This window comes from Haliotis rubra, unplaced genomic scaffold (genome assembly GCF_003918875.1).
Source record: "Haliotis rubra isolate DU_JTF1 unplaced genomic scaffold, ASM391887v1 Scf714, whole genome shotgun sequence".
Taxonomy (NCBI): domain Eukaryota; kingdom Metazoa; phylum Mollusca; class Gastropoda; order Lepetellida; family Haliotidae; genus Haliotis; species Haliotis rubra.
In genome coordinates, this window is record NW_025767429.1 from 224211 (window position 1) to 249134 (window position 24924).

Below are 24924 nucleotides of genomic sequence, written 5' to 3' on the forward strand. Positions count from 1 at the left end.
TTTAATTAGGATCCGAACACTAACTGGCGATTTTTCGTTGATATTAAACAGTTTGACCACCTGAGTGAGTGAGGTGCGTTTAACGCCGTTTTGACCAGTGCTAAAGTCACATCACTGCTTGTCAACTTTATGATGAAGGAACGCCCGGAATGATATAGACTTCAAACGTTGATCTCCTTGGTGAAACCCACGGCTGTAGTTCTGACTACATTCTAAAGCATCACTGGAACGAACCAGGTTTCGTAACGAAGATCATAGCGTTGTGGTTTTCCCAAGGGACGCAACTCTGTATTGCGAGACGCGGCACTTCACACGACTCGGTCACGTGTTGTCCCTGTGGATCCATTAAACCGTGTCAGATGATCCATATGTGTACGTGTATGACATACTAACCACGTCTTGAATATGGAGTATAGCCAGCGTCTCATTGTCGTGTTTTACCGGTGTTACAACACGGGAGCACTAAACCCTTTTATGTCCTGTTACATAAACATATTGTCTTTGGATCGATGCCACTTTAACGCCACTCGACTGATCGCTGTTTAACCGTTTCCCAATGGATCACGCGATCAATATGCTCTTTTACAATTATGAAAATCTGCGTTTTTTCATGTTTGATCCCATTTCGCTTTTCATTGCTACGTGAAAAGAAAAAGTGATAGAGTATGTTTAGACGACGCTTTTAGTTTTAGCACTATACGGCTATATCAAAACGTGAAGCACCAGACATGAGCTTAAGATGTTTTTGAGTCAGTCATAGTATAACAAAGATATGATCGTGTACATGTATCTCAGGAGGCGGTGGGGTAGCCTAGTGGTTAAAGCGTTGGCTTGTCACGCCGAAGACCCGGGTTCGAATCCCCACATGGGTACAATGCGTGAAGCCCATTTTTGGTGTCCCCCGTCGTGATGTTGCTGGAATATTGCTAAAAGCGGCGTAAAACCAAACTCAGTCAGTCAGACATGTAGCTCAGTGGTTAAAGTGTTCGCTCTTCTCCCCGAAGACCCGGGTTCGGTTCCCATATTTGGTGACCCAGTTTATGCAGATCGATCCCCACGCCACATATTATTTGCCCCTGCATCGCCAATCATACTGGAGAGTGCAGACTCACTGGGAGGCTTGAGACAGGCTGAAGGTATGGGGTTTAGTTGAAGGAACAGGTAACCCGGGTTTTTAGGCGTCGCATTTGGCAAGCGGGAAACCTAGCACCGTTGGTTCGATCGAAATTATGTTTGTAGGTTTGCTTGCACCTTGGCCGTGATCGCAGGTTTCACCAAAGTGGAAAACCTCTGAAGCCTGAGTGAACTACCTTCAGTTGCTGGTGATCTATAGCCTATTTTTATATTGTGTTGTCTTCTATAGTTAAAATGTTTTAGATTTAATTACTAGTTTTACATTTATATCTGTGATATTCTAGTTGTTTTACTGTCTTTCGTTGACAGGATTTTATACTCTCTCTTTAATTATTGTTAATATATATGTTGTTTTAGTCACGATATGGCTGAAATATTGCCAAACTGACTTTAAATTTGAACTCACTCACTCACTCTGAAGCCTTCATCACTTTGGTTTTTCTTCCCACATTACTCCCTGATGCAATTAGAAGATCGTTTAAAGCGGCGGTAAACCTAATTTACTCACTCACTCTGTCACATTGCTCCTGACTCAATATGTCTGGCACACTAGAATGGTGTAGTGACGTCAATGGAGTGTGACGTAATGTAAAAAGTGTACTGATAAAGTACTGTTGACGCCTTTGATCCTTAAGCGAAGCATCTTAGAATAAACAATACACACTCGTTTAAAATAACAGCGAGTATCATCGTCTATTCTTATCGACTGTGTACGATGATCTGAATCTAGTTTATTTTCACAAAATATACCTGTATTCCTGTATTCCATGTGGTCGCTCACTAAATGGGTGGGTTCATCAGAAGGATTCAGGGTGGTGGGGTGGGGCATCACACATCATAACAACCTGCGAGAGTGTCACAAACAATAATATACACATTTGGGGAAAGTTATGTAATATGAACTTACCATTACGCAATATAAAATGCGTTTTCGACATTTCGAAATACGATAATATTTTAAGTTGTTTTGCATTTTGTCTTAACTAAGAGGGTCAAGAAAATTTTACAAGGCTATGGGGAGGGTATTTATTTTCACACACACACACACACACACGCACACGCACGCACGCACACACGCACGCACACACACACACACGCACACACACACCCCTCCCTGCGTCCATTAATTAATTCCCTGCGTCTGCTGTGTGCCTGTTTCACTCTGCACTGTTGCTCTTCCCTTCTGGTTATGCAAGAACTACTCACAGACTTTTAGAACATCATGTTATGGTGCAGCTGTATGCCCCCTGACGGCCGGGTCGATATCATCCTATCACACTTGAGTTGCACGTGGAAGCGATGGTGTGCTGCCTCTACAGACTAGATTATTCTATGGGATGTAGTAGGGCTATTTCATGCCATGTTACAGAGAGTGTCAATCAGCTGGAAGTAATTATTTCATCAGGGACTGACCTTGGATGTTTCTCACACCGGGCTTCTTGAATCCCCGCTGTCATGTTATCATATGGGTTTAATCTGCAGTGGACACCCGCGAACATCCGGGCAACGGTTGGTCTTCAGCAACCCAGGTTTGTCGTAAGAGGCAGCCAAATTGGTTCGGATAATTCGTAGACAACGATTAGTCTCTGACTATATACTACCCATCAAACTTTTAGACTTACTTAAAGCACCCACTGTATGTTATGTATATATATATATATATATACTACTCACACTTTGCTAAGGATCACAAAAATTCGCAAAATTTACTTAAACGTAGACTTCTAATTTGACATTGTATCCATTTAAAACTGGATAAATAATGATATGGTAACACATCTTTAGGAAAACAGCCACTTTAAGCTAACCGTATGCTCTTGATACATGAGAAACCTTAAAAATGGTTTTCATGGCACCAATCAACCATTTTGCAAATCATGGCACGGGTCATTGACAAGTACACAACACCTGTCAATAGCAGGTATGGGATCCACAAGATGCAATGACATACTGAAACCTAGGATCTATGCTTACAATAGGCTTAGATATTTAAACCAAATTTGACCCCACATCATAGTTTACTGTTGAATCAATGATTTGAACCGTAGCAAAGTGTGAATAGTATATATATGTGGTTACATCGAAGATAAATTTCTACCCTAACTTAGGGGAACCAACTGCAAACCTTAAGCAGTTGAATTGCATGAGGATCATGCATCAAATAGCTGAAAAGCATGTGCAAATATCGTGCATGTGAACAGCTGCGTTTTGGTGTAAAGATTTGTTAAGAATTTGCCAATTTTCACCGAGTTTCATCATTTATTGAACTCATGACAATAATCTTTTCAACGTTACAAATTTGTCTGACAATACATCAGTTCATGTGTAAACAGTACTTTTAAACAGTATGGAATATTTTGCAAAATCTAGTTTAGAACAGTTGACTGAAGTAAGTGGCTACATTTACACTAGTGAGTCTAAACTTTTGATGGGTAGTATATATAATTTTGATAGTAACAAATATACCCATTTAAATAGAAAAGGAGCACCAAGGAGATGGGAACGTGAACCCAATGTAATCTAGATTTGCTCTCCATTGCAGGGAGGGCTAAGCAGTTGGGAAAATAATGTGGTTCAGGGACAGTGAGACAGATTAGTTGGTTCGCTGCCTTGGTTGATAGCGTCCCTTGGACGTGTCAGAAGCCAGTGATTGTGTGTTTGAATCTATGAATCGCCGTTGTTGCGTTTCTAGGTTCGTTAGAACCATACGCTGCTCAAAGAATTTACCAAAGTAGTGGGCGTCTAAGAGCTGTATCATCTCCCTTTCCTCACACATCAAACTGACGTGCCGTGATATCACTAAACTACCGTTAAAAGCGGCGTAAAACCAATTCACTCACTAACTCTGCACTCGTGGTTCTCCGACAAAAGCACGTTGTCCTAAACGGACAATTTCAGTGTATTTTTAATATTTCATTCAATGAGGGTAATGTTCCGGTTGAGTACAATACAATACAATCCTCGTGTTGTACAAAATGTTCTACAGTTTAACATTACAATTTTGTGAATGTCTGAATGAACGACCTTACATTGTCACATACCAATGTCACGCTCTCTGACCTGTACACAGCGTGTCTCGCTTATTATTGTCAACGTGAACGTAGAAGCAATAACATACTTGGTAGGAAGTGTTATGATATGGTTACTATGAAAATCTTTATTGTCTGAAAATACAGAATCGATATTTCACTCGAATAATGCATAACTTCCTGACGGAACTATTTCTAGTCTTCTTCAATGTCGCTACGGTTTCCATGGTAACCAAGATCATCGAGATTATTATGAACACCAACCGTAGATTTTTGAACCAACAAAGAAACAAACACAACAACACGCACGCACGTGTCTTAAAATAGTTTTTTCTTAAAATAAATACAGTACAAGCAATTGGGAACCGATGACATGTGTCAAGCGAGCCTGACCACCCGATTCCGTTAGTCGTCTCTTACGACAAACATGGGTTGCTGAATACCAATTCTAACCCGGACCTTCACGGGTCGAATTATGACAGAAGATGTTACAACTGCCAGCTTGTTAAATTTGACGCTGTTGGTTCAGATATGCGCAATATGGTCACGATGTATCAAGTACTAGTATTCATTTCCTTGACGAATCTCGAACTTACTGTTTGAGGGAGTCCGTTCCACTCCTCTTTCTGCGCCTGTCCAAGTTTCAGCCAGCCTGATCTGTAGCCTTGGACGTCCAAACACACGTCTCCCTGTCAAGTCCACGACAGGTTCAGCTGGGTAAAGTTCAGGGCTTTATACTGGTCGTGGCATTCTATGGTTGTTGTGGGGGCATTTACGAATCGTGCACGGTCGTCCTGAAAGACGAAACATCTGCACGTTAACTTCTGCTGGTTTCAAGAATGCCGATATCCCGTTGCTCCCCGCTTTGCTGACAGCTCATCTTCAGCAAACAATGAATTGAATCAAGTAAATCAAAACTGTCTGATAAGCTACAAGATTGACAGAAATGATGGTCCACAGATATTTATCGATCTTCCTCCAGGAATGACTATCGGACGTTTGGGTGTTAGGTTTCAAAGACCTAAAGATTCTTGCGTGTGACGCTTGTCGTCAACACCTATCTCTGTTCTAATACTTGGTATTAACATTTATAATTCATGATCCCCTACTTTTTTAAAGAGTATATACTCCCTCAATACGTTTGCTCGGTATTCATCTCGTGAAGGTGCAAGAAGTAGACGGAAATGTCGTTACAAAACAAGAAAGAAGTTGTTCATCAATGTTTCATGTCTCCATGTTCTTCCAACATCAAAACGCCCATAAAAGACCTGACCTTAAAAACTGGCATTTATTTTTTGTTGCCCCATCAAATGATATGAGCTGTGTGGCGGTAATCGATACGAAAAAGATAATATTTGACAACAAAAAGCAAATTACCGTTTATCATCGTCTATTGACTGCATTTTAACGTTTGACGACATTTTACGCCTGAAATATCGCGGTACAGTTTAAAAGTATTTGTAGACATGACATATGGAAAAATGATTTATGTTAACCTTCATATTGCATATTGTTTCACTTTCAGTTTACTTTATCGATATGTGTTTCTATTTGATACTGCCGCATTACCTCGAATGAAGGGAGTGAGGTTTATAAGAAAGTAAGATATACTTTATGGATAACAACTTCTTTATTATATATGGTGCAACGTTTCGGTATAGATTCTTATACCATTTTTAAGCAAGAGACAATCAAAGAGATCGGAGTGTGGTTTGTAGTGTATATATACTCATGCCAATAATTGTTGGACGCTTTGACCATTAGGCTACCCCACCGCCCCTCTAGGATAAGACATTATCATAGAAACAGCAGTCATTTGAAAACGGTATCAGCATGTGGCTCATACTTGATACGAAATCTTGTAAAATTACAATTGCTTTCAAGAGGATAGGATGTTGTAACCTGAAATATCTCTTTATGTTATCATGTTTGCAGTTTCGAGCTACATGGAACATTGGTGTGGTCTGGTTCGTTTGATGAAATTACACACACACGGGCGCTCGCGCGCGCGCGCACACGCACACACACACATGCAAGTCAAAACATTGATTACACAACAGTCTCGTTTCCTGTTGACTGGGTTCCGTCCTCTTGTGCAACTTAGTACAATAACCAGTCCAGAATTTTGAGACCAAATCATTTAACTGGATACATAAATATCAATATAATATATAATATGACACATCTAAACACTTGTATAGTGCAACACTACGCTCCGTCAAATCCTTGCAAACACGTTATGCAGCGTGCTCTGTCATACAGCGAGCTCTGACAATCGGAAACCTGGAAATCGTCGAAATCTCAAAACGAGGCTCTGCCGCTAGAAAGATTTGGCGGTCTGGTACGGAATTGATATTATATCAATCACATTGTGCTACACTACACTACACTGAATAAGCGCCAAAAACACATAACAGGTGTAACCAGTGTGCCAGGTGCATTGTGAATCATTTTACGACCTCATCTACCAGGGGCAGTCTGTGACGTCTTAGTTAAGGTCATGCTGCCTACACCTCGCCATAAAATATAGAAATACGATGTTATTAAAGTTTAAAATTAGAATTCATTTATAAGTACCATTTTTTTATTAAACAAAAAATTGGAATTCAGTGTAACCATAGTAGTTTAATGAGACTCATGTTTCGGTTTGGAATGGATAGACAGGCAGACAGACAGACAGATGTCGATGGATGAACTTTCATCGGGGAGCCAAGTGACGGATGCATTAAAAGGCCATATCCAATTCCCCTCAATACAGTTGGCGATATACGACTCCCCAGCCCGACACTGAATAATGATTCGTGATAAAATCGTGTCGCTTATCATTAGTAATGCTATCTATTGGACATTAAACTCATCATCCACATGTCCTACATCCTTCAAGTAGGCTATTAGAACATTACCTCGGCAACGGTCGTGCTGTCTTTATGGTTTTATCGAGCAGCGCTCGCTCAGTCTGTAGCAGTTTCCTGTCTCTCACGACTATTGAGTCAAATGTGCTGGCTGTGCCAGAAAGAGCTGACAGTCTCCAGTAAATAATCTCTAGAAATACGGGCCCCGTTCATTATAGCACAAAGACGACCGTAAGTCTCCTACTTTAATATAGGCTTGTAACAGTCGTTGCACAAAGACGATCGTAACACCCATACTTTAACACTAACTAAGGATAACTCCAATACCTCCATATATACACATGGAAAAAAATATCGCAACGCCCGTTTTCAAAGTATCAATATGTTTCATTTACCCATAGCAAAGGAATTAATCCAAAACGCAACATAAATTACTGCCTGGATAAAGTGATCCTCAAAGAATAATTCAATGACAAATCTAAAAACAAAGAGAAACTGTATCACTGAAACAAACATGGCAATACATTACTTATTTTGTTGTGCTGGGTACCGATCCACAACGCGTTCGTAACTTTACGACCTGTCGCAACTCTATAGTTTATCACAGGCTTACGAATGTCGTAGCGCTACGAACGTTTTATGTATCGGGACCCTGATAACTAAAGTCGTATCACGTTTACAAGTGCGGTCATTTTCAAGGCTCTTACATACAATCCTCAAGAAATCACATAAGTATCATTAACCCAGCACAACGTGAATATGTGGTGTAACCGCCGCCAACTACAATAACAGCCCTGACCCTCCTCCTTACTGACTGTATCAGACGTTGAATTTGACGTTGAGGTATTGTGTTCCATTCTTGATGGGGGGATTGTACCAATACATCATGATTTTGTACTGGAGGATCTCTCTGGTGTATTCTGCAACCCATGATGTCCCAAACATGTCCCAAGGGATTGGACTTCTGGCGAGCCAAGGTACAGTTGCTACCGCCTCTCGAGGTAACAATCACCAACGGCACGTGCACAATCTGGCCTCGCAATGTCGTTTATGAAGACAGGCATTGTATTTTGAAGATGGTCTTCGAAATGTGGTACAAGAGGCCTGTCTTGGATATCAGTGATGTACCGTTGTCCATTCAAATTTTTGTCTGATAGTTACAAGGTCAAGTAAGTTCAATGAGAGGCGCCCCCACAACATGAATGGACCCCTGCTCCAAGATATTCTGTTGTGCAGATGCAGTGTTTCTGCGGCGCCAAACACGAACCTTTGGCGCCTGACATCAAGATTGACATCAAGATTGACATCAAGCTAGTTGCGCCGCTTTGTAACAACAACGGACGTCTGATAGGTCGTCTGCTTCTATACACGCCCGGTATGGGGCGATTTCGAACCGTTCCGTTAGACAAACGACTATGAGGAAGCCACTCTCCGTTTTACACGCCACTTGGCTTGAACGGATGAAGTCCTGTGATACTGAGAAGGGCTGTCTCCTCCCCAGGAGTTATCACTCGTGGACGACCTGGACGTTAACGTGCTTAACGTCATCGGCTTGCTGATGTTTTCTGGTCAATTGGCTGATAGTCGGATAATGACAACCAGCATCTCTTGGTTTACTGAAACTTGATATCTGCTAAATGTCTGACACGTATTGCACGTGATGCTCGCCCTTGGTCGTAGCACGTGCATATCTAAAGTTTTTGCACGGTGTGCCCAGAGGGTAAAAAGTTATTGCACGGTGTGCCCAGAGGGTCAAAATAATCACACAAACAGACATGCTTATGATACATAGGCGGATCCAAAGAGGGGTGTGGGGGTGTGGGGGTGTGGTGTGTTTGCAGGGTGTGCACCCCACCCCCTTATGTGCTGAAAGTTTGTTATATAACCATTGAAACTCGAGTGAAAATGAAGATTGCAGCCCCTCTTTCCCAAGAGTGTGCACCCAACCTTTTTCAAAAAGCTGTATCCGCCCCTGTGATACGAATATAAATGGCTATATGGTGTTAAAGTCCATAGGTGATGTGATACTATTGTTCGTGTATTTTTCTTTCGAAGGTCACTGTAACATGGGCAGCTAAAATCACAAATGGTGTGTCCCTGATAATAAAGATGTCGACATCCATTTATTCTCTTGGTAATTTGTATCATGGCTAAAAGACTCAATATCACTTCTCCCACCAAATCAACCCGTGGAGATCCGGGTTAGAATTGGTCTTCAGTAACCCATGCTTGTCTTAAGAGGCGACTAACGGGATCGGGTGGTCAGGTTCGCTGACTTGGTTGACACATGTCATCGTATCCCAACTGCGCAGACCGATGCTCACGCTGTTGATCACTGGATTGTCTGGTCCAGACTCGATTATTTACAGACCACCGCACATAGCTGGAATACTGCCGAGTGCGACGTAAAACCAAACTCACTCACTCACCCTCTCGCCAAATCGTCCGACACACTCCAACTAGGCACACAATCCCACTTCCCAGCCACATGTATGTTCTGAGTATTACATTCGCCGCACCCATCACGACACAATCTCAGTTCCTGTAGGCAGTCTACGTTTACCTTCTGTGATGATGAAGCTGGCGGATATTCATCAGTTGAAGCATCTTGTGGTTGTTTCAACAAACACTACCCATTGTTCGATGTAGACATTGCGCCTTCCTCCTCCCCTAAATAGACACTGAAAGCCTCCTGTTTGTATATACCCCGCGCCCACAATCTGGTCCTGCCCTCAACGTGGAGACGATGTCAAGTAGAGGGGCCTACACTTCAAACGAACACAGTTGAAGCAGTCTGGTATCTTGTTATCGAGTTTGAGGTGCGTTGAGAACTAACACGAGAGTACACTCATAAGTACAAAGAGTTATTTCAGCAAACTTATTTAATTGGCTTTGAATGTCTGTGATCGACATTTTATATTGTCAGGCTGATACGTGATAAATACAAAGAGACGGTATACTTAAGCATGTACAGTAATGGCGGGTTGTTTTAATGCACGCACTGCGCATGCAACGAAACAGAAACGCCCGAACACGTCCTGCTACACTGCACACACTACCAACAACACAGAATGGTGCTCCAGGGTTCACTGGACACACACACACACCTAACACTACAAACACTCATAGGTCCCACTAAATAACACCCATACCTTTAAAGTCTGATAGGCATATTTCTTATCAAAACTGGCCTTTTAGACCGCTGACCGCCTCCGTGGTGTAGTGGTTAGAGCGTCCGCCTTGAGAGCGGAAGGTCGCGGGTTCGATCCCCAACCGCGTCATACCAAAAGACGTTAAAATATGGTACTTGTTGGTCCCTGCCTGGCGCTCGGCATTAATGGGTACAACAAGGACTTGTCGGCTCGGACTCAGTATAATGTGTCTGAATGGGGTATTCATGCTTCACTGCGGCATGGTATCTCAGTGGGCTAGCACTATAAAACCAGCTTAAGTCTGGGCTAGTACAAGCAGCCGCACATACACATACACACGCATGCACGTCGTCATATGAGCGAAATATTCTCAAGCACGACGTAAAACCCAATTTCACCTCACCTCACCTCACCTTTAGACCGCTTATATAATCCCACATAACCAACCAGTGCTAACATAAATATGATAATACAAAAATAAAACATAAAACCAAACCAAACAAATACCAACCAGACAACCCCATAGTTCATCCCCCTACAACTTCTGGCAAATTTGCAAATTAAAAATTCATGCACAGTTAAACATGCAGCACAAACACCACCTTCAGGTTGCCATATCTTTTGATCAAACACTTATTGGCCTGGCGGGCCTGTGTGTGTTATACGCATTATGTCAGATAGCGCACGTTAAATCTCCAAATCATCATCATCGGCAGGGGCGGTGGGGTAGCCTAATGGTTAACGCGTTGGCTCGTCACGCCGAAGACCCTGGTTCGAATCCCACATGGGCACAATGTCTGAAGGCCATTTCTGGTGTCCCCCCGCCGTGATGTTGCTGGAATATTGCTAAAAGCGGCGTAAAACCAAACTCACTCACTCACTCAGTCACTCAGTCAGTCATCATCGGCAGATTGTTAGAGCCTTAGTGTTTCATGTTCACGTGAACTTTAATTCATTTATTAAATTATCAAGTTTAGCATGCTGTAATTCATCCATGAAACGTTAAGGGACAAGAACACCGTCATCTTCATATCCACGTAACATATGTTATATTTGAGATTACGCTTTCTCGGTAAAGTACAGATTCTGGTACGTTTGTTGGGTTGAGTCCCACCCAGAACCCATACGCACCTAATCGCCAGCACACAAAGTCAGCCATCTAACCCACTCAGCCACTCAGTTGGGTCTTAATCCAACATTACATATAGTACTCATGCCAATAATGGTTGTCACCCCCTCACCACCCTAACCCCACACACCCTCTCCAATAAAAAAAAATGAAGGGGGTGACAACCATTATTGGCATGAGTATAGTAATGATATTAGGCGTACGTGCAAAATGTGTCGTGTCCCATCAGACGCACCAATCACAAACACATGCAAAGGCCCTGCAATAGTTATGCAACGATACACAACATTTATAAATTGCCGTGGAAATCTATTTACTCATACCGAAGCTGAAACTGGGAGATCCTTCTTTTGCTGGTATTTCATTGCGAGCATTCTGTTATTGATTGGTGCATGTACTCTTAACGAAATCAACGAAGCTGTTATACCCCAATGCAGTTAGTGGGTCGTCACTTGAACCAGATGAACCCCACTTTAAGTAAAGCCGTCATCAGCATATTGCCATCTGGAAAGTCTGTTGTTTACCGCCGCACTCAGCAATATTCCAGCTATATGGCGGCGGTCTGTAAATAATCGAGTCTGGACAAGACGATTCAGCGATCAATATCATGAGCATCGATCTACGCAATTGGCATACGACATATGTCAACCAAGTCAGCGAGCCTGACCACCCGATCCCGTTAGTTGCCTACTACGACAAGCTGGGGTAGTTGAAGACTATTTCTAGCCTGGATCTTCACGGGTCTCATCTGGAAAGGAAAGCGTTAGGCCATTACTCTAACATTTCAGCCCATACAGAAGCAGTTGCAAAGCCGTACCACTTTTGTTTTCGATCAGGATTTCTTATTCGAAGTGAAATGAAAAACGTAAATGTATTTGGCGGATTAGAAAGGGATCGGTAGGCTAGATCAAACGAAACCGAAAACTTTTAATAATCTCAAAGCGCATAATCTATAGCCACGGGCTATCACATATAGTAAATGTAATGTTAAACTCATAAGGGGTTGCTGATATTGGAGGACCTGATTTACCACTTGGGTGTGAGTGCAGGGGAGGGGTGGGGGCTAGGAGGGAAGGATATCTGCTACAGGTGATGATGATAATGATGCTGATTGTGATGAAAATGCTGGTGTGATTATGATGTTAATTGTAGTGATAATGATGATGAAGATGATTTCGTTATTACTGTTGATAATGATCAGGAAGGGTGATGGTGACTTTGGTATAGATATAAATAATACATGATTATGGCGAAAAGATGATATTGTTATCATTGCTGTTGAAAATGATAGCAAAACCAAAACTGTGATGTTGTGTATGATATTGATGACGCTGACAATGATGATGTTGCGTATGATATTGACGCCACTGACAATGATAACGACGGGTGCAATGACGGCGATTACGACTACGACGATGATGATGATGGTGGTGGTGATGATGAAGATGATGATTACGACGACGACGATGATGATGGTGGTGGTGATGATGACGATGATGATTACGACGACGATGATAATGATGGTGGTGGTGATGATGACGACGACCATGCCAATGATGATGATGGTAGTAGTGATGATGACGACGATGATGATGACAACCACGATGATAACTATGATGGTGGTGGTGGTGATGATGACGATGATGATGATGATGATGATGGTGGTGGAGGTGGTGGTGGTGATGACCATGATGATGACGACGACGATGATAATGATGATGATTATGGTGGTGGAGGTGGTGGTGATGATGACGATGATGACGACGACGACGATGGTGATGGTGATGATGATGATACCGACGGCTATGACACATGCCTCTCTACCAGTTTATACAACCTGACATCAACGACCAAGCCTTCTACCAGAAAGTGTAATATAAGACCGAATTATCGATTTCAGTAATACAATATCTGCTTGTGTACGAGCGTTCCCACAGCGCTAGATCTAACACCATCGCCATCGGTGCTCTCTGCCAGTTATATCGCAGAGGGACATATCAAAGCTGTGTCTCCCCTCAGATTTCTCTGCCTGGATCGAGTTCCAGTTCAAACATACTTGACCAGAATAATAAAATCTGACAAAACTGCACTGCCAGCATTTCCTGCGGACGGGGTCAGGTACGATGCTGTGTGTTGTCCCGTGTCTGGTTCTAATCAATTCTTCCGCTGGAATTCAGATGAACGTGTCATGCGGGGGCTGTATCTAGACTTTGTAAACGAATAACGGTTGACGGGAACATTTGGCTCACTGATGGCTCATGGGAGGAAGAGGTGCTATTACCGCGCCGGCGTCATTGACACGATTAACTGCAGAGCTACGTCCTTACAATTTGGATAGTCGCCGAATATTTGAATGTATGCATATAATATTTGAGTGATTACAAGTCAGTTTATGAATAATATCAGTTTGTGCGCGTGTGTGCGTGTGCGTTCTTTTGATATTCTCAACATTTCGTTCTTGAATTATGTTTATTTTACGCCGCTTTTAGCAATATTCCAGCAATATCACGACGGTGGACCCCAGGAATGGGTTTCACAGTACACAGGCATATGACGTCAAGAAGGTAGTTTATGATAAGTAAGGGGTACATGCTATTTGCAATATTTTTGCTTAATCAACAGCGATCTGTCAATGTTCGAATCTGGACCAGACAATCATGTGATCAATCAGCCAAGTCTGTTTTCTGGACCCCTTTTGTGATGTAGAATGGAGACAATTCGGTGAAAACAACGAACTATCACACGTTTGATGCGAAAAACAAAAAAGCGGGGAGAATATAGGATTCCAACATAAGATACATGAGATCTGCATGATTACGGGCGCCGTAGACCAATCGCACGTAACTTCAGACCGTGGTTTGTGTGTTACAGAGCTACGTAACTTTACACGGTGATTTGTGTGTTGCAGAACTACGTAACACGGCGATTTGTGTGTTACAGAACTACGTAACTTTACACGGTGATTTGTGTTACAGAACTACAGAGCTTTAAACCGTGATTTGTGTGTTACAGGACTACGTAACTTTACACCGTGATTTGTGTGTTACAGGACTACGTAACTTTACACCGTGATTTGTGTGTTACAGGACTACGTAACTTTACACCGTGATTTGTGTGTTACAGGACTACGTAACGTTACACCGTGATTTGTGTGTTACAGGACTACGTAACTTTATGTTACAAACTACACGTGATTTGTGTGTTACAGAACTACGTAACTTTACACTTTACACCGTGATTTGTGTGTTACAGGAACTACGTAACTTTACACCGTGATTTGTGTGTTACAGAACTACGTAACGATTTGTGTGTTTACACTTTGATTTGTGTGTTACAGCTTTTACACCTATTTGTGTGTAACTTTACACCGTGATTTGTGTGTTACAGAACTACGTAACTTTACACCGTGATTTGTGTGTTACAGAACAACGTAACTTTACACCGTGATTTGTGTGTTACAGAACTACGTAACTTTACACCGTGATTTGTGTTACAGAACAACGTAACTTTACACCGTGATTTGTGTGTTACAGAACTACGTAACTTTACACCGTGATTTGTGTGTTACAGAACTACGTAACTTTACACCGTGATTTGTGTGTTACAGAACAACGTAACTTTACATCGTGGTTTGTTTGTTACAGAACAGATTGACTATGGGCTGCAGTTCATCAACACCAACCAACCACGGTCCTCCGTCCCAGGCTTACCCGAGACAAGCCCAGAGACCCGTCGCCAACGTCCCCCCTCAGCAGCAGCAGCAACAACAACAGATCCAGACACACGACCCCAAAATAGTGAGTTGTAATTACAGTGTACAGACACTCATTCCGTGTCCCATAAAATATCATGAAAGGATCACTTGACAAGCGACCTTATTTCTACTCACAGAAATCCGATTCCATTTTCAACCTTATCACTAAGGCAGGCGTTTATAGATCCAGCCATGACCATTTCTCTGCTATCTTTTTCAAAATGTGTTGAAATTTTTGCATATGATATATTAGTTAGAGGAGTCCAACATGTGATGTGCTGTTTTTGCAATAAACTTGATTATAACCTTCATTTGACTTTGATGCCTTGAGAATATAATAACATAACCAATGTAAGCAGGGCAAGGTTAATCTGTCTCACAGTCCCTGAACTTCACTATTTCCTTTCCCCCCTACCCTTTCTCCAAAGCGAAAGCCCTAAATGAAGCACATTTAGATTTCCTCAGGTTCAGGAATCTCGGAGTTCACTGGGGCTCCTTTTAACTTTAAATGGAGTTATTTGTTTCTCTCGAAATTATACATTTTCGGAGACTAAGCGTCAGTCTGTACACAGACGGCGGCCCAGCATATTGGCTAATTTGGCAAGTGTCAATTCCTTTACCCCATCAAAGAAAAAACAAACAAAAAACACTTATTGCTTCGATCATCAAAGTGAGGGCAGGTGACAACAGCTGTTTAAATAATTTTCTTGTAAAGGACTGTTTAAATATCTATGACCTTGCGAAACGTGTCAAATTTAAAAGAAAGATTTTTCTATAGTTACATCGAGTCCCGCATGTTTGACTATAATACAAATAGTAAAATCGAGCCCGACCATGTAACTATCAGTAAAAAGTAAATTCTAGCCCTTCTTAGTAACTGTAATTAAACAGTAAAATCGAGCCCTACCTTATAACTGTAATTAAACATTGCTTGTACTAGCCCAGACTTAAGCTGGTTTTATAGTGCTAGCCCACTGAGAAACCATGCCGCAGTGAAGCATGAATACCCCACTCAGACACATTATACTGACTCCGAGCCGACCAGTCCTTGTTGTACCCATTAATGCCGAGCTCCAGGCAGGGACCAACAAGTACCATTTTTTAACGTCTTTTTGGTATGACGCGGTCGGGGATCGAACCCGCAACCTTCCGCTCTCCGGGCGGACGCTCTAACCGCTACATCACGGAGGCGGTCGACACCATATAAAACAAATATAAAACCCCAGCCTCTTTCCAGAACATCCCAGTATAACATATTCAGATATGAATTTATATACAGTATATAAACATGTAGTGTTAAGTACACTAGAACACAAATGAACCTGACAGTGACAACATTGCATGCATAACGATACATAGTTAAATTACTACAACTATATATTTGCCTGGAAGAGAGATATTACCTTTTCTCACACTTTAAAAAAGAAATTCCGAGTGACAGGGTGTATAAGCATTATACTTTTCAGCTGAATACTTATACAATGTACTGACATACGCATCCACGTTTGGATGGCGTCGGTTTGTCTAACACGAATAAACGGGAATCTTTGTGTTAATAAACATCATATTAAAAGTATTGTATATATCAATATTACTTTTTCTAGAGATAGAAGTAATCGGGAAGTGAGCTGCATAGTCATACGAATGTCTCTTTGCTTAGATGAAAAATATGTTATGTTTTGCATAGCTAAGATTTGTGAGGAGAATCAGGTGCACATATTTAGATCCCATTTATGCTGATGAAGGAATTATTAGCGTATGGTTAAATAAATATGTAACTTCATGATTAAATCACATTTGTTTTAGTTTACGTACCATTGCTATAATACAGAATCAATATGTCCCGGTCTTGATGAACAGAGTATGAGAACATCAGGGATGTCCCAGATTGACATATAGTTGCAGCCCGCAAATTTCTGCGCCAAGTTCTGCTTTGAATAAGCAATGTATTTCGTTTTGTAAATTTAGATGCATAGATCCCATTGACGCTGATGCATGGATTATTAGCATGGTATAAAATGAACATGTATCTCCGCATTTGAAATGACATTTATAAATTCAACATGAAACAAATATATTTAGAGGATCAATATCCAATTACAAGATTATGCAACCATGTATTAGAAGAAAGTCATCCCAGCTTGTCTTCAGGAGTAAGTTGTGAATTCACATGTGTGGTTTTCATTGTGAAGGCCATGGAGTCTATATCTCTATATCTCCACAGCTCAAGTTGCCGTAGTCTTACACTAACGGTATACCGAAATACTCGCCCTGGAGACATAGATTAGAGCACACCCACAGTAGAACTGCACGTGTCAGAAGTACAACATTCTTATTAAACGTCTCTCGCAAAGCAGAAAAATAACGATTCCTTGCGCAAACCACACCATGTTTTTGTTGCCTAATGGCTATACCTCAGTCCGACCGCAATCATGGTCTATTATGAGTTACGTTTTAAGCCGTTTTTAGCAATATTCCAGCAATATCACGGCGGGGGGACATCGCAAATGGGCTTCACACTTTGTACCCATGTGGGGAATCGAGCCCGGGTCTTCGACATGACGAGCGTACGCTTTAACCATTAGGCTACCTCACCGGCGTACTTATACTTTAATATATAGTTCTTATTGTTAAATTGCCTAGAGCTCGACATTAAGGGGATAAAACACGTTGTTGTGTACATGTCTAAGTGGGGTATCTGTGTTATTTGCTGCATGTTATCTGAGTTTGTTAGCAATGTAAAACTTGCTTTAGCCTGGATTGCAACAGGCAGGAGGTATCTGGTGAAAACTTGACTTGCCATTGGGTGTGTTTGTGACGAGCTCTATCAATGGGTCAGGATACGCTCACCTTTTCTCGAACAACTGTTATGTCACAAAAATAGAATTATGTGCAGCTGACAGCTTTAGAAGATATTTCTCTTCATCGTGGATATGTTTGTCGCTTTTATTAATCAGAGGGAGAACATACTTGTGATATTTTAGTATTTCGAGAGGAATTCTCAGCTTAGTTAATTAAATTGAATATTGCAAAAACGAAACGAAACAAAACTGAGGGGAAATGTCTCCATGGTATTTATCACGATAGAGTGAGTGAATATTGTTTTACGCAGCTTTTAGCAATATTCCTGCAATACAAGAAATGAGCTTCAGATATTGTACTAATATGGGGAATCGAACCCGGGTCTTCAGAATGACGAGCGAATGCTTTAACCGCTAGATTACTCCACTGCCCCGTATCACGATAGAATGGCGATATGGTCGTCGATGTCCTTCAAGTAAGCTTGTATCAGTAGTAGTGGGATATATTTTTACAGTTGGCTATGCAACAAGAAGAAGAGCGGCGGCGTCTGGAACAGCAGCAGCAACAATTAGCAGCCCAACAACAGCAACAGCAGCAACAACAACAACAACAACAGCAGCAGCAGCAACAACAACAGCAACAGGTCTGCTTGCACAACGTTTTCTCAATAACAAACCGATATGTGTTTTGCATAGGTTTCATCGTTTTGTGTCTCTTGCAGTCATAACATTGAAAATGTAATCATCTTCCCCTAGACCTAACCAGGACAGACCCGTGAAGATCCGGGCTAGAATTGGCCTTCTGTTACCCATGTTTGTCTAAGAGGCGACTAACGGGATCGGGTGGTCAGGCTCGCTGACTTGGTTGACACATGTCATTGTATCCCAATTGCGTAGCTCGATGCTCATGTTGTTGATATCTGGATTGTCTGGTCCAGACTCTATTATTTACAGACCGCCGCAATATAGCTGGAATATTGCTGACTGCGGCGTAAAACGTAGCTCACTCACTTACTCACTAATAATAACAGCCTATTGAACTCTTACGTCGTTTTGTTCAGAGTAAGTGAATGAGTGAGTTTGGTATTTACGCAGTCATTTACAGACAGCGACCATATAGCTGGAATATTGCTGAGGGCGACGTTAAACAACAAATAAACCAAACCAAATACCAGGGACACCTGTGTTCAATTGACTATGTTTGAAGACGGTTTACATTTACTCCTTGAATTCGTATTCAGGGACAATTGTGATCGACGTTAAAGTTAGTCAACAATGCATAAACCTGACTAAATCATGTACTGAGTAAAACATTCCGCGGAAATATTCTTGTTTTTATTGTTTCAGGCGAAATCAAAGGAAGACATCATGGCCATGTTCAGGAAATATATTGAGCTGGAGAAAAAGATCCGGGAGCAGGAATCCAAGAATTCTGTAGGCACTTTCCAGATGAAGCGAGACCAGCTGGTCGATATCAAGGTCACAGTAGAACAGATGGAGAAACACTATCAGGAGGCGTGTCAGAAAATGTGAGTAATATACACAGTAACACAATCAGGAGGCGTGTCAGAAAGTGTGAGTACTATACACAGTAACACTATCAGGAGGCGTGTCAGAAAGTGTGAGTACTATACACAGTAACACTATCAGGAGGCGTGTCAGAAAGTGTGAGTACTATACACAGTAACACTACCGAAGTGTGTCAGAAAGTGTGAGTAATATACACAGTAACACTATCAGGAGGCGTGTCAGAAAGTGTGAGAATATATACAGTAACACTACCAGGAGGCGTGTCGGAAAATGTGAGTAATATACACAGTAACACTATCAGGAGGCGTGTCAGAAAGTGTGAGTAACGTACACAGTAACACTATCAGGATGCGTGTCAGAAAGTGTGAGTAATATATACAGTAACACTACAAGGTGACGTGTCAGAAAGTGTGAGTAATGTACACAGTAACACTCTCAGGATGCGTGTCAGAAAGTGTGAGTAATATATACAGTAACACTACGTGTCAGAAAGTGTGAGTAATATATACAGTAACACTACAAGGTGACGTGTCAGAAAGTGTGAGTAATATATACAGTAACACTACAAGGTGACGTGTCAGAAAGTGTGAGTTATATATACAGTTACACTACCAGGTGACGTGTCAGAAAGTGTGAGTAATATATACAGTAACACTACAAGGTGACGTGTCAGAAAGTGTGAGAATATACACAGTAACACTACCTAGATGTGTCAGAAAGTGTGAGTAATATATACAGTAACACTACCAGAAGGCGTGTCAGAAAGTTTGAGGACTATACACAGTAACACTACCGAGGTGTGTCAGAAAGTGTGAAAATATATACAGTAACACTACCAGGAGGCGTGTCAGAAAATGTGAGTAATATACACAGTAGCACTACCAAGAGGCGTGTCAGAAAGTATGAGTAATATTTCCAATATATTTTTGAAGAAATCGCGTTGAAAAGCACTTCAGGGGGCTTCAAGAATGTTTAAGAATTGCACGACAACGCTTAAATCGCATAGCCCTGGGCCCCGTTCCTCAAAGCGATCGTAGCGCTAAGTTGATCGAAACTCCCATACTTTAACATAGACTTACGACAGTCGTAGCGCTACGATCGCTTTGAGGAACATGGCCCTGATTATGGCTCTGTTTGACAGCACCAAACCATGTTTGTTGGCTTCAGCACCACCTCCACGTCTCCTCCCACACCCACTCCAGCAGCTTCCGTCTTCCGCCCTCTCTTCCTGTACAGTTCACACAATTCTCCTTGGCGGAAACAGATGGCCTTTTCTTGTCGTTTTCGTATGAAATTTGTCATATTGTCCAGAATCTAATTATTTATTAAAGCTGCCGGAAAAAGGAAAGTAGGAATCCATATTTGATGGTAGTTTAAGATGAAGCTAACAGGAAGTGGTTATTACCACAGCAATGTATCGCTTGATACGGATTGGTGGTCCGTCCTGACGTATGCAGTGTTTCAGCCAGTGTTTGATCTGTACTGTCAGTATGTGGTGGTCCTTCCTGACGTATGCAGTGTTTCAGCCAGTGTTTGATCTGTACGGTCAGTATGTGGTGGTCCGTCCTGACCAGTGTTTGATCTGTACGGTCCTGACGTACGTATGCAGTGTTTCAGCCAGTGTTTGATCTGTACGGTCAGTATGTGGTGGTCCTTCCTGACGTATGCAGTGTTTCAGCCAGTGTTTGATCTGTACGGTCAGTATGTGGTGGTCCTTCCTGACGTATGCAGTGTTTCAGCCAGTGTTTGATCTGTACGGTCAGTATGTGGTGGTCCTTCCTGACGTATGCAGTGTTTCAGCCTGTGTTTCAGCCAGTGTATGTTGATCTGTCCTGACGGTGCAGTGTTTCAGCCATGTTTGGTGGTCCTTCCTGACGTATGCAGTGTTTCAGCCAGTGTTTGATCTGTACGGTCAGTATGTGGTGGTCCTTCCTGACGTATGCAATGTTTCAGCCAGTGTTTGATCTGTACGTTCAGTATGTTTCCGTGACTGTCAGGTGAACAGTTGACTTGCCAGTAACGTGTGTTTGTGGCGGATGACACCAGTAGAGCCGGGTACGCTCTCCATTTCAGGAACATTTGTTGTGGTCACTGTTTTATAGTGGTTCCTAAACACGTGCTCACTATACATTCGGAGGCGTATAGTGCCTTAGCAGAGATTTCGTGAGAATATTGGAAAGGTGCTGTCGCTTTGATTCAGCCTGGAGGGGCGATGGGGTAACCTAGTGGTAAATCGTTCGCTCGTCACGCTCAAGACCCAGGTTCGATTGCCCACATGGGTACAATGTGTGAAGCCCATTTCTGGTGTCCACCGCCTTGATATTGCTGGAATATTGCAAAAAGCAGCGTTAAACCGTACTCACTCAATTGGTTCAGCCTGGAAACGTCTTGGGAACATTCTTTATATATTTTTGTCAAGTCCTATTTTCAAGTGTATCTCCGGCAGTATGGTTGACCTTTTTCTTTCGTTTTTCTATAAATAGAGGAAACAAATTTCACGCTCAAATTATTCATGTATTAACGATATATTCCATGACGTTGAAGTTGACGTAATGACCTTGACCTTGTTGATCTCCAGGGAGAAGGAGAAGGCCGACGTTGACAACATGAACCAGCCCAGCGTCAAGGCCATAATGGACCAGAACACGTTCGATGCCAAAATGTCCAAGGAACAGGTAAAATACGCTGCTTCTGTACAAAAGTAATATATTCTTTCATCAGGTGAATACTTAGTAAGGTATTCTGTTTCTTTAAACATGCTGATATATTTACGATCAAGAAAAGACAAACATTCCTATCTATTGCAAATGTTCTAAATAATGTTCATGGTGTTTACTTACCCGTGAAGATCCGGATTAGATTTGGTCTTCAGTAACCCATGCGTGTCGTAATAGGCGACTAACGGCTGACTTGGTTGACACGTGTCATCGTATCCCTATTTCGTAGATCAATGCTCATGCTGTTGATCACTGGATTGTCTGGTCCAGACTGGATTATTTACAGACCGCAGCCATATAGCTGGAATATTGCTGAGTGCGGCGATAAACAAACAAACAAACAAACAAACAAACACGATCTCTACTTAATAATATGATCACCTTAAACCCCTGGCGCCAACGTGACGCACCCCGGGGTCCAGGACTCCGTTACACGAGGCGCTAAGGTCTCACCAAGAACATCGTAAGCCAATGTATAAGTATGATAGTCACGATCACCTCAGTCACTTAGTGGAAGGGGTCCCAGGGCTCAGGGTTCCGTTACACAAAGCGGCCTTAGCTCTAATTATCAGCGGCCCATGTTAAAGTATGTTAGTTACGATCAACATTACCCTAAAGTCGTTTTGTCGACTGACTGACTGACTGAGTATGGTTTTACGCCGTTTTTAGCAATATTCCAGCAATTTCACGGCGGGGGGACACCAGAAATGGGCTTCACTCGTTTTGTCGAAGGCCACCGGGCTATCTTAGCACTAAGGAATCGTAACTCTCACATTTGAGCATCGTCTTACGACGATCGTAACACTAAAATCGCTTTGTGCAACCGGCCCAGTTCCAGTTCCCTTTGTGCAACCGGCGATCGTTTATAGGACCAAGCCCTGAAACATCGTCAAAACAATTTGTTGATTTCCAATTTCGACTCTATAATGTTGTGTTTTAATAATTAATATTTATATTCCAATACAGCCGTCGCCTCCTCAAACTGTTAAGTAGATCTCTATCATAAGTGACACTTTAACTTGCTATGTTTCACAACAAATGTTTCATGTATGGCATGCCTATTCGTAGTCACACATCTTCAATTATACAATGAAAGCATGTGATAAACGGTCCTTTAATATATCATTTACAATGTTCAATTTGTGAGCAGTAGGGAGTGTGTCTGTGTATCTAGTAGATATATCGTCGTCATGCATATAAGGGGAAACTGGCCGTCACCAACCTCCGATGTCGTAAAAGACGAGTGATCGGTCAATTTGCAGTCTAACAGCAACCAAACTAAAATTAGCCGCCATACCTTTGTTCGGTTTGAATGGCATTGAGATCAAATTGACAAACGATCATGTTTGAAAGATCGCCTCGAACAAGTGCAAGATTTCTGTTGTGCGTTAAGCAATCATTACTCACTTATGTTTAAAAGATCGTCGATATTACCATGGTCGACATTCCGTTTTATCAAACACCACGACCGGTGAAGGTCCGGGTTAGAATGAACCTTCAGTAACCCATGCTTGTCGTGAGAGGCGACTAACGGGATCGGGGGGTCAGGCTCGCTGGCTTGGTTGACACATGTCATCGGTTCCCATTTGCGTAGATCGATATTCATGTTGTTGATCACTTGATTGTCTGGTCCAGACTTGATTATTTACAGACCGCCGCCATTTAGTTGGTATATTGCTGAGTGCGGCGTAAAACTCAACCCACTCACTCACTCAAACACCACGCCTGGGGCTAATCGTGTCTTAGACCTCAGAACAACTTCATACGTATCTAGCAGACAATTTCAAATTGCAAATGATAAATTCAAATTTCAAAAATATCATGTTTGCTCACTAGGAGAGGGCTGCTATTTGAAATGTAGGTTTATACCAAACGTGCATGTCGCAGAATCATAATGCTTTGATAAGTAGTAAGAGCGATAAAACTGGTGACGTCGCTTCCGAAACATAGGTTTGGTGTTGAATGTCTCGGAGTATAAACAATAATAGACTGGAAATATAACTCCCTGCACGACCGAGGATGGGTACGTATATCGGAGATAGGATTACACTACAGCTGTTTCTATTAGGTTTCATCCAACTAGGGCTGATGTGCATGAACTGTACTGAGCACTTCACCTTATACGTAGTTGTGTCCACCGCCGTCATATTGCTGGAATATCTCTATTGCTGGAATGTCAAAGTAAACTCACTTCAGCTTATAGTTGTGTCCACCGCCGTCATGTTGCTGGAATGTCAAAGTAAACTCACTTCAGCTTATAGTTATCGACGACCGCTTGTTCTCACGTAGCTCAGCGTTTCTGTTCATCGTTAACAGTTCTATACTTTCTAATTTTATTGATCTTTAATATGATGATTAATTGTTCTCGTCACGAGATGGCTGAAGTATTACCGATGTGACGACAAATATTAACTCACTCACTCACGCTGGTCAACATAAAATATACTTAAACATATCTCAACAGCCTTGATTAACCGGGATCTAACATCTGTTGCACTTTCCCCGGAAAGCACAGATTGTAGTACAAATGTACATGTACTTTTGTTAGGTTGAGTCCTATAGGGTTCGAATACCGCATGGTACTCCGCCTAACATAAGTACTAGAATTTGTACTTTGTTTAATCACCCAAACATTTGCCTACTTTCTAAATGGCAATGTGTATTCATTGCCGGACCCGTGAAGATTCGTTTTAGAATTGATCTTGAACAATAACCCATGCTTGTCGTAATAGGCAACTAACGGGATCGGGTGGTCAGGCTCGCTGACTTGGTCGACACATGTCATCGTTTCCAAATTGCGTAGATCGATAGCTGTAATATTGCTGA

The 24924-nt window shown here is 42.0% G+C and overlaps 1 protein-coding gene and 1 long non-coding RNA gene across 3 annotated transcripts in view; one reads left to right on the forward strand and one right to left on the reverse strand.

Annotated features, from left to right (window-relative positions):
• The window catches only part of LOC124259226 (putative mediator of RNA polymerase II transcription subunit 26), a 74552-nt gene that overhangs the window by 32248 nt on the left and 17380 nt on the right, over nucleotides 1-24924 (forward strand). For both annotated transcript variants that reach the window (XM_046693336.1, XM_046693337.1), the window contains exons 2-5: nucleotides 14941-15093; nucleotides 18367-18495; nucleotides 19199-19380; nucleotides 21960-22056. In XM_046693336.1, the coding sequence (XP_046549292.1) occupies nucleotides 14953-15093; nucleotides 18367-18495; nucleotides 19199-19380; nucleotides 21960-22056 (549 nt within the window). In that variant the 5' untranslated portion in view covers nucleotides 14941-14952. The remainder of the gene's footprint in view (nucleotides 1-14940; nucleotides 15094-18366; nucleotides 18496-19198; nucleotides 19381-21959; nucleotides 22057-24924) is intronic.
• Nucleotides 4474-9716, reverse strand: LOC124259237. Its single transcript, XR_006893786.1, has 2 exons — nucleotides 9579-9716; nucleotides 4474-4957 (listed from the first exon to the last, which is right to left on the reverse strand). It is a non-coding gene; the product is annotated as an uncharacterized LOC124259237 (long non-coding RNA).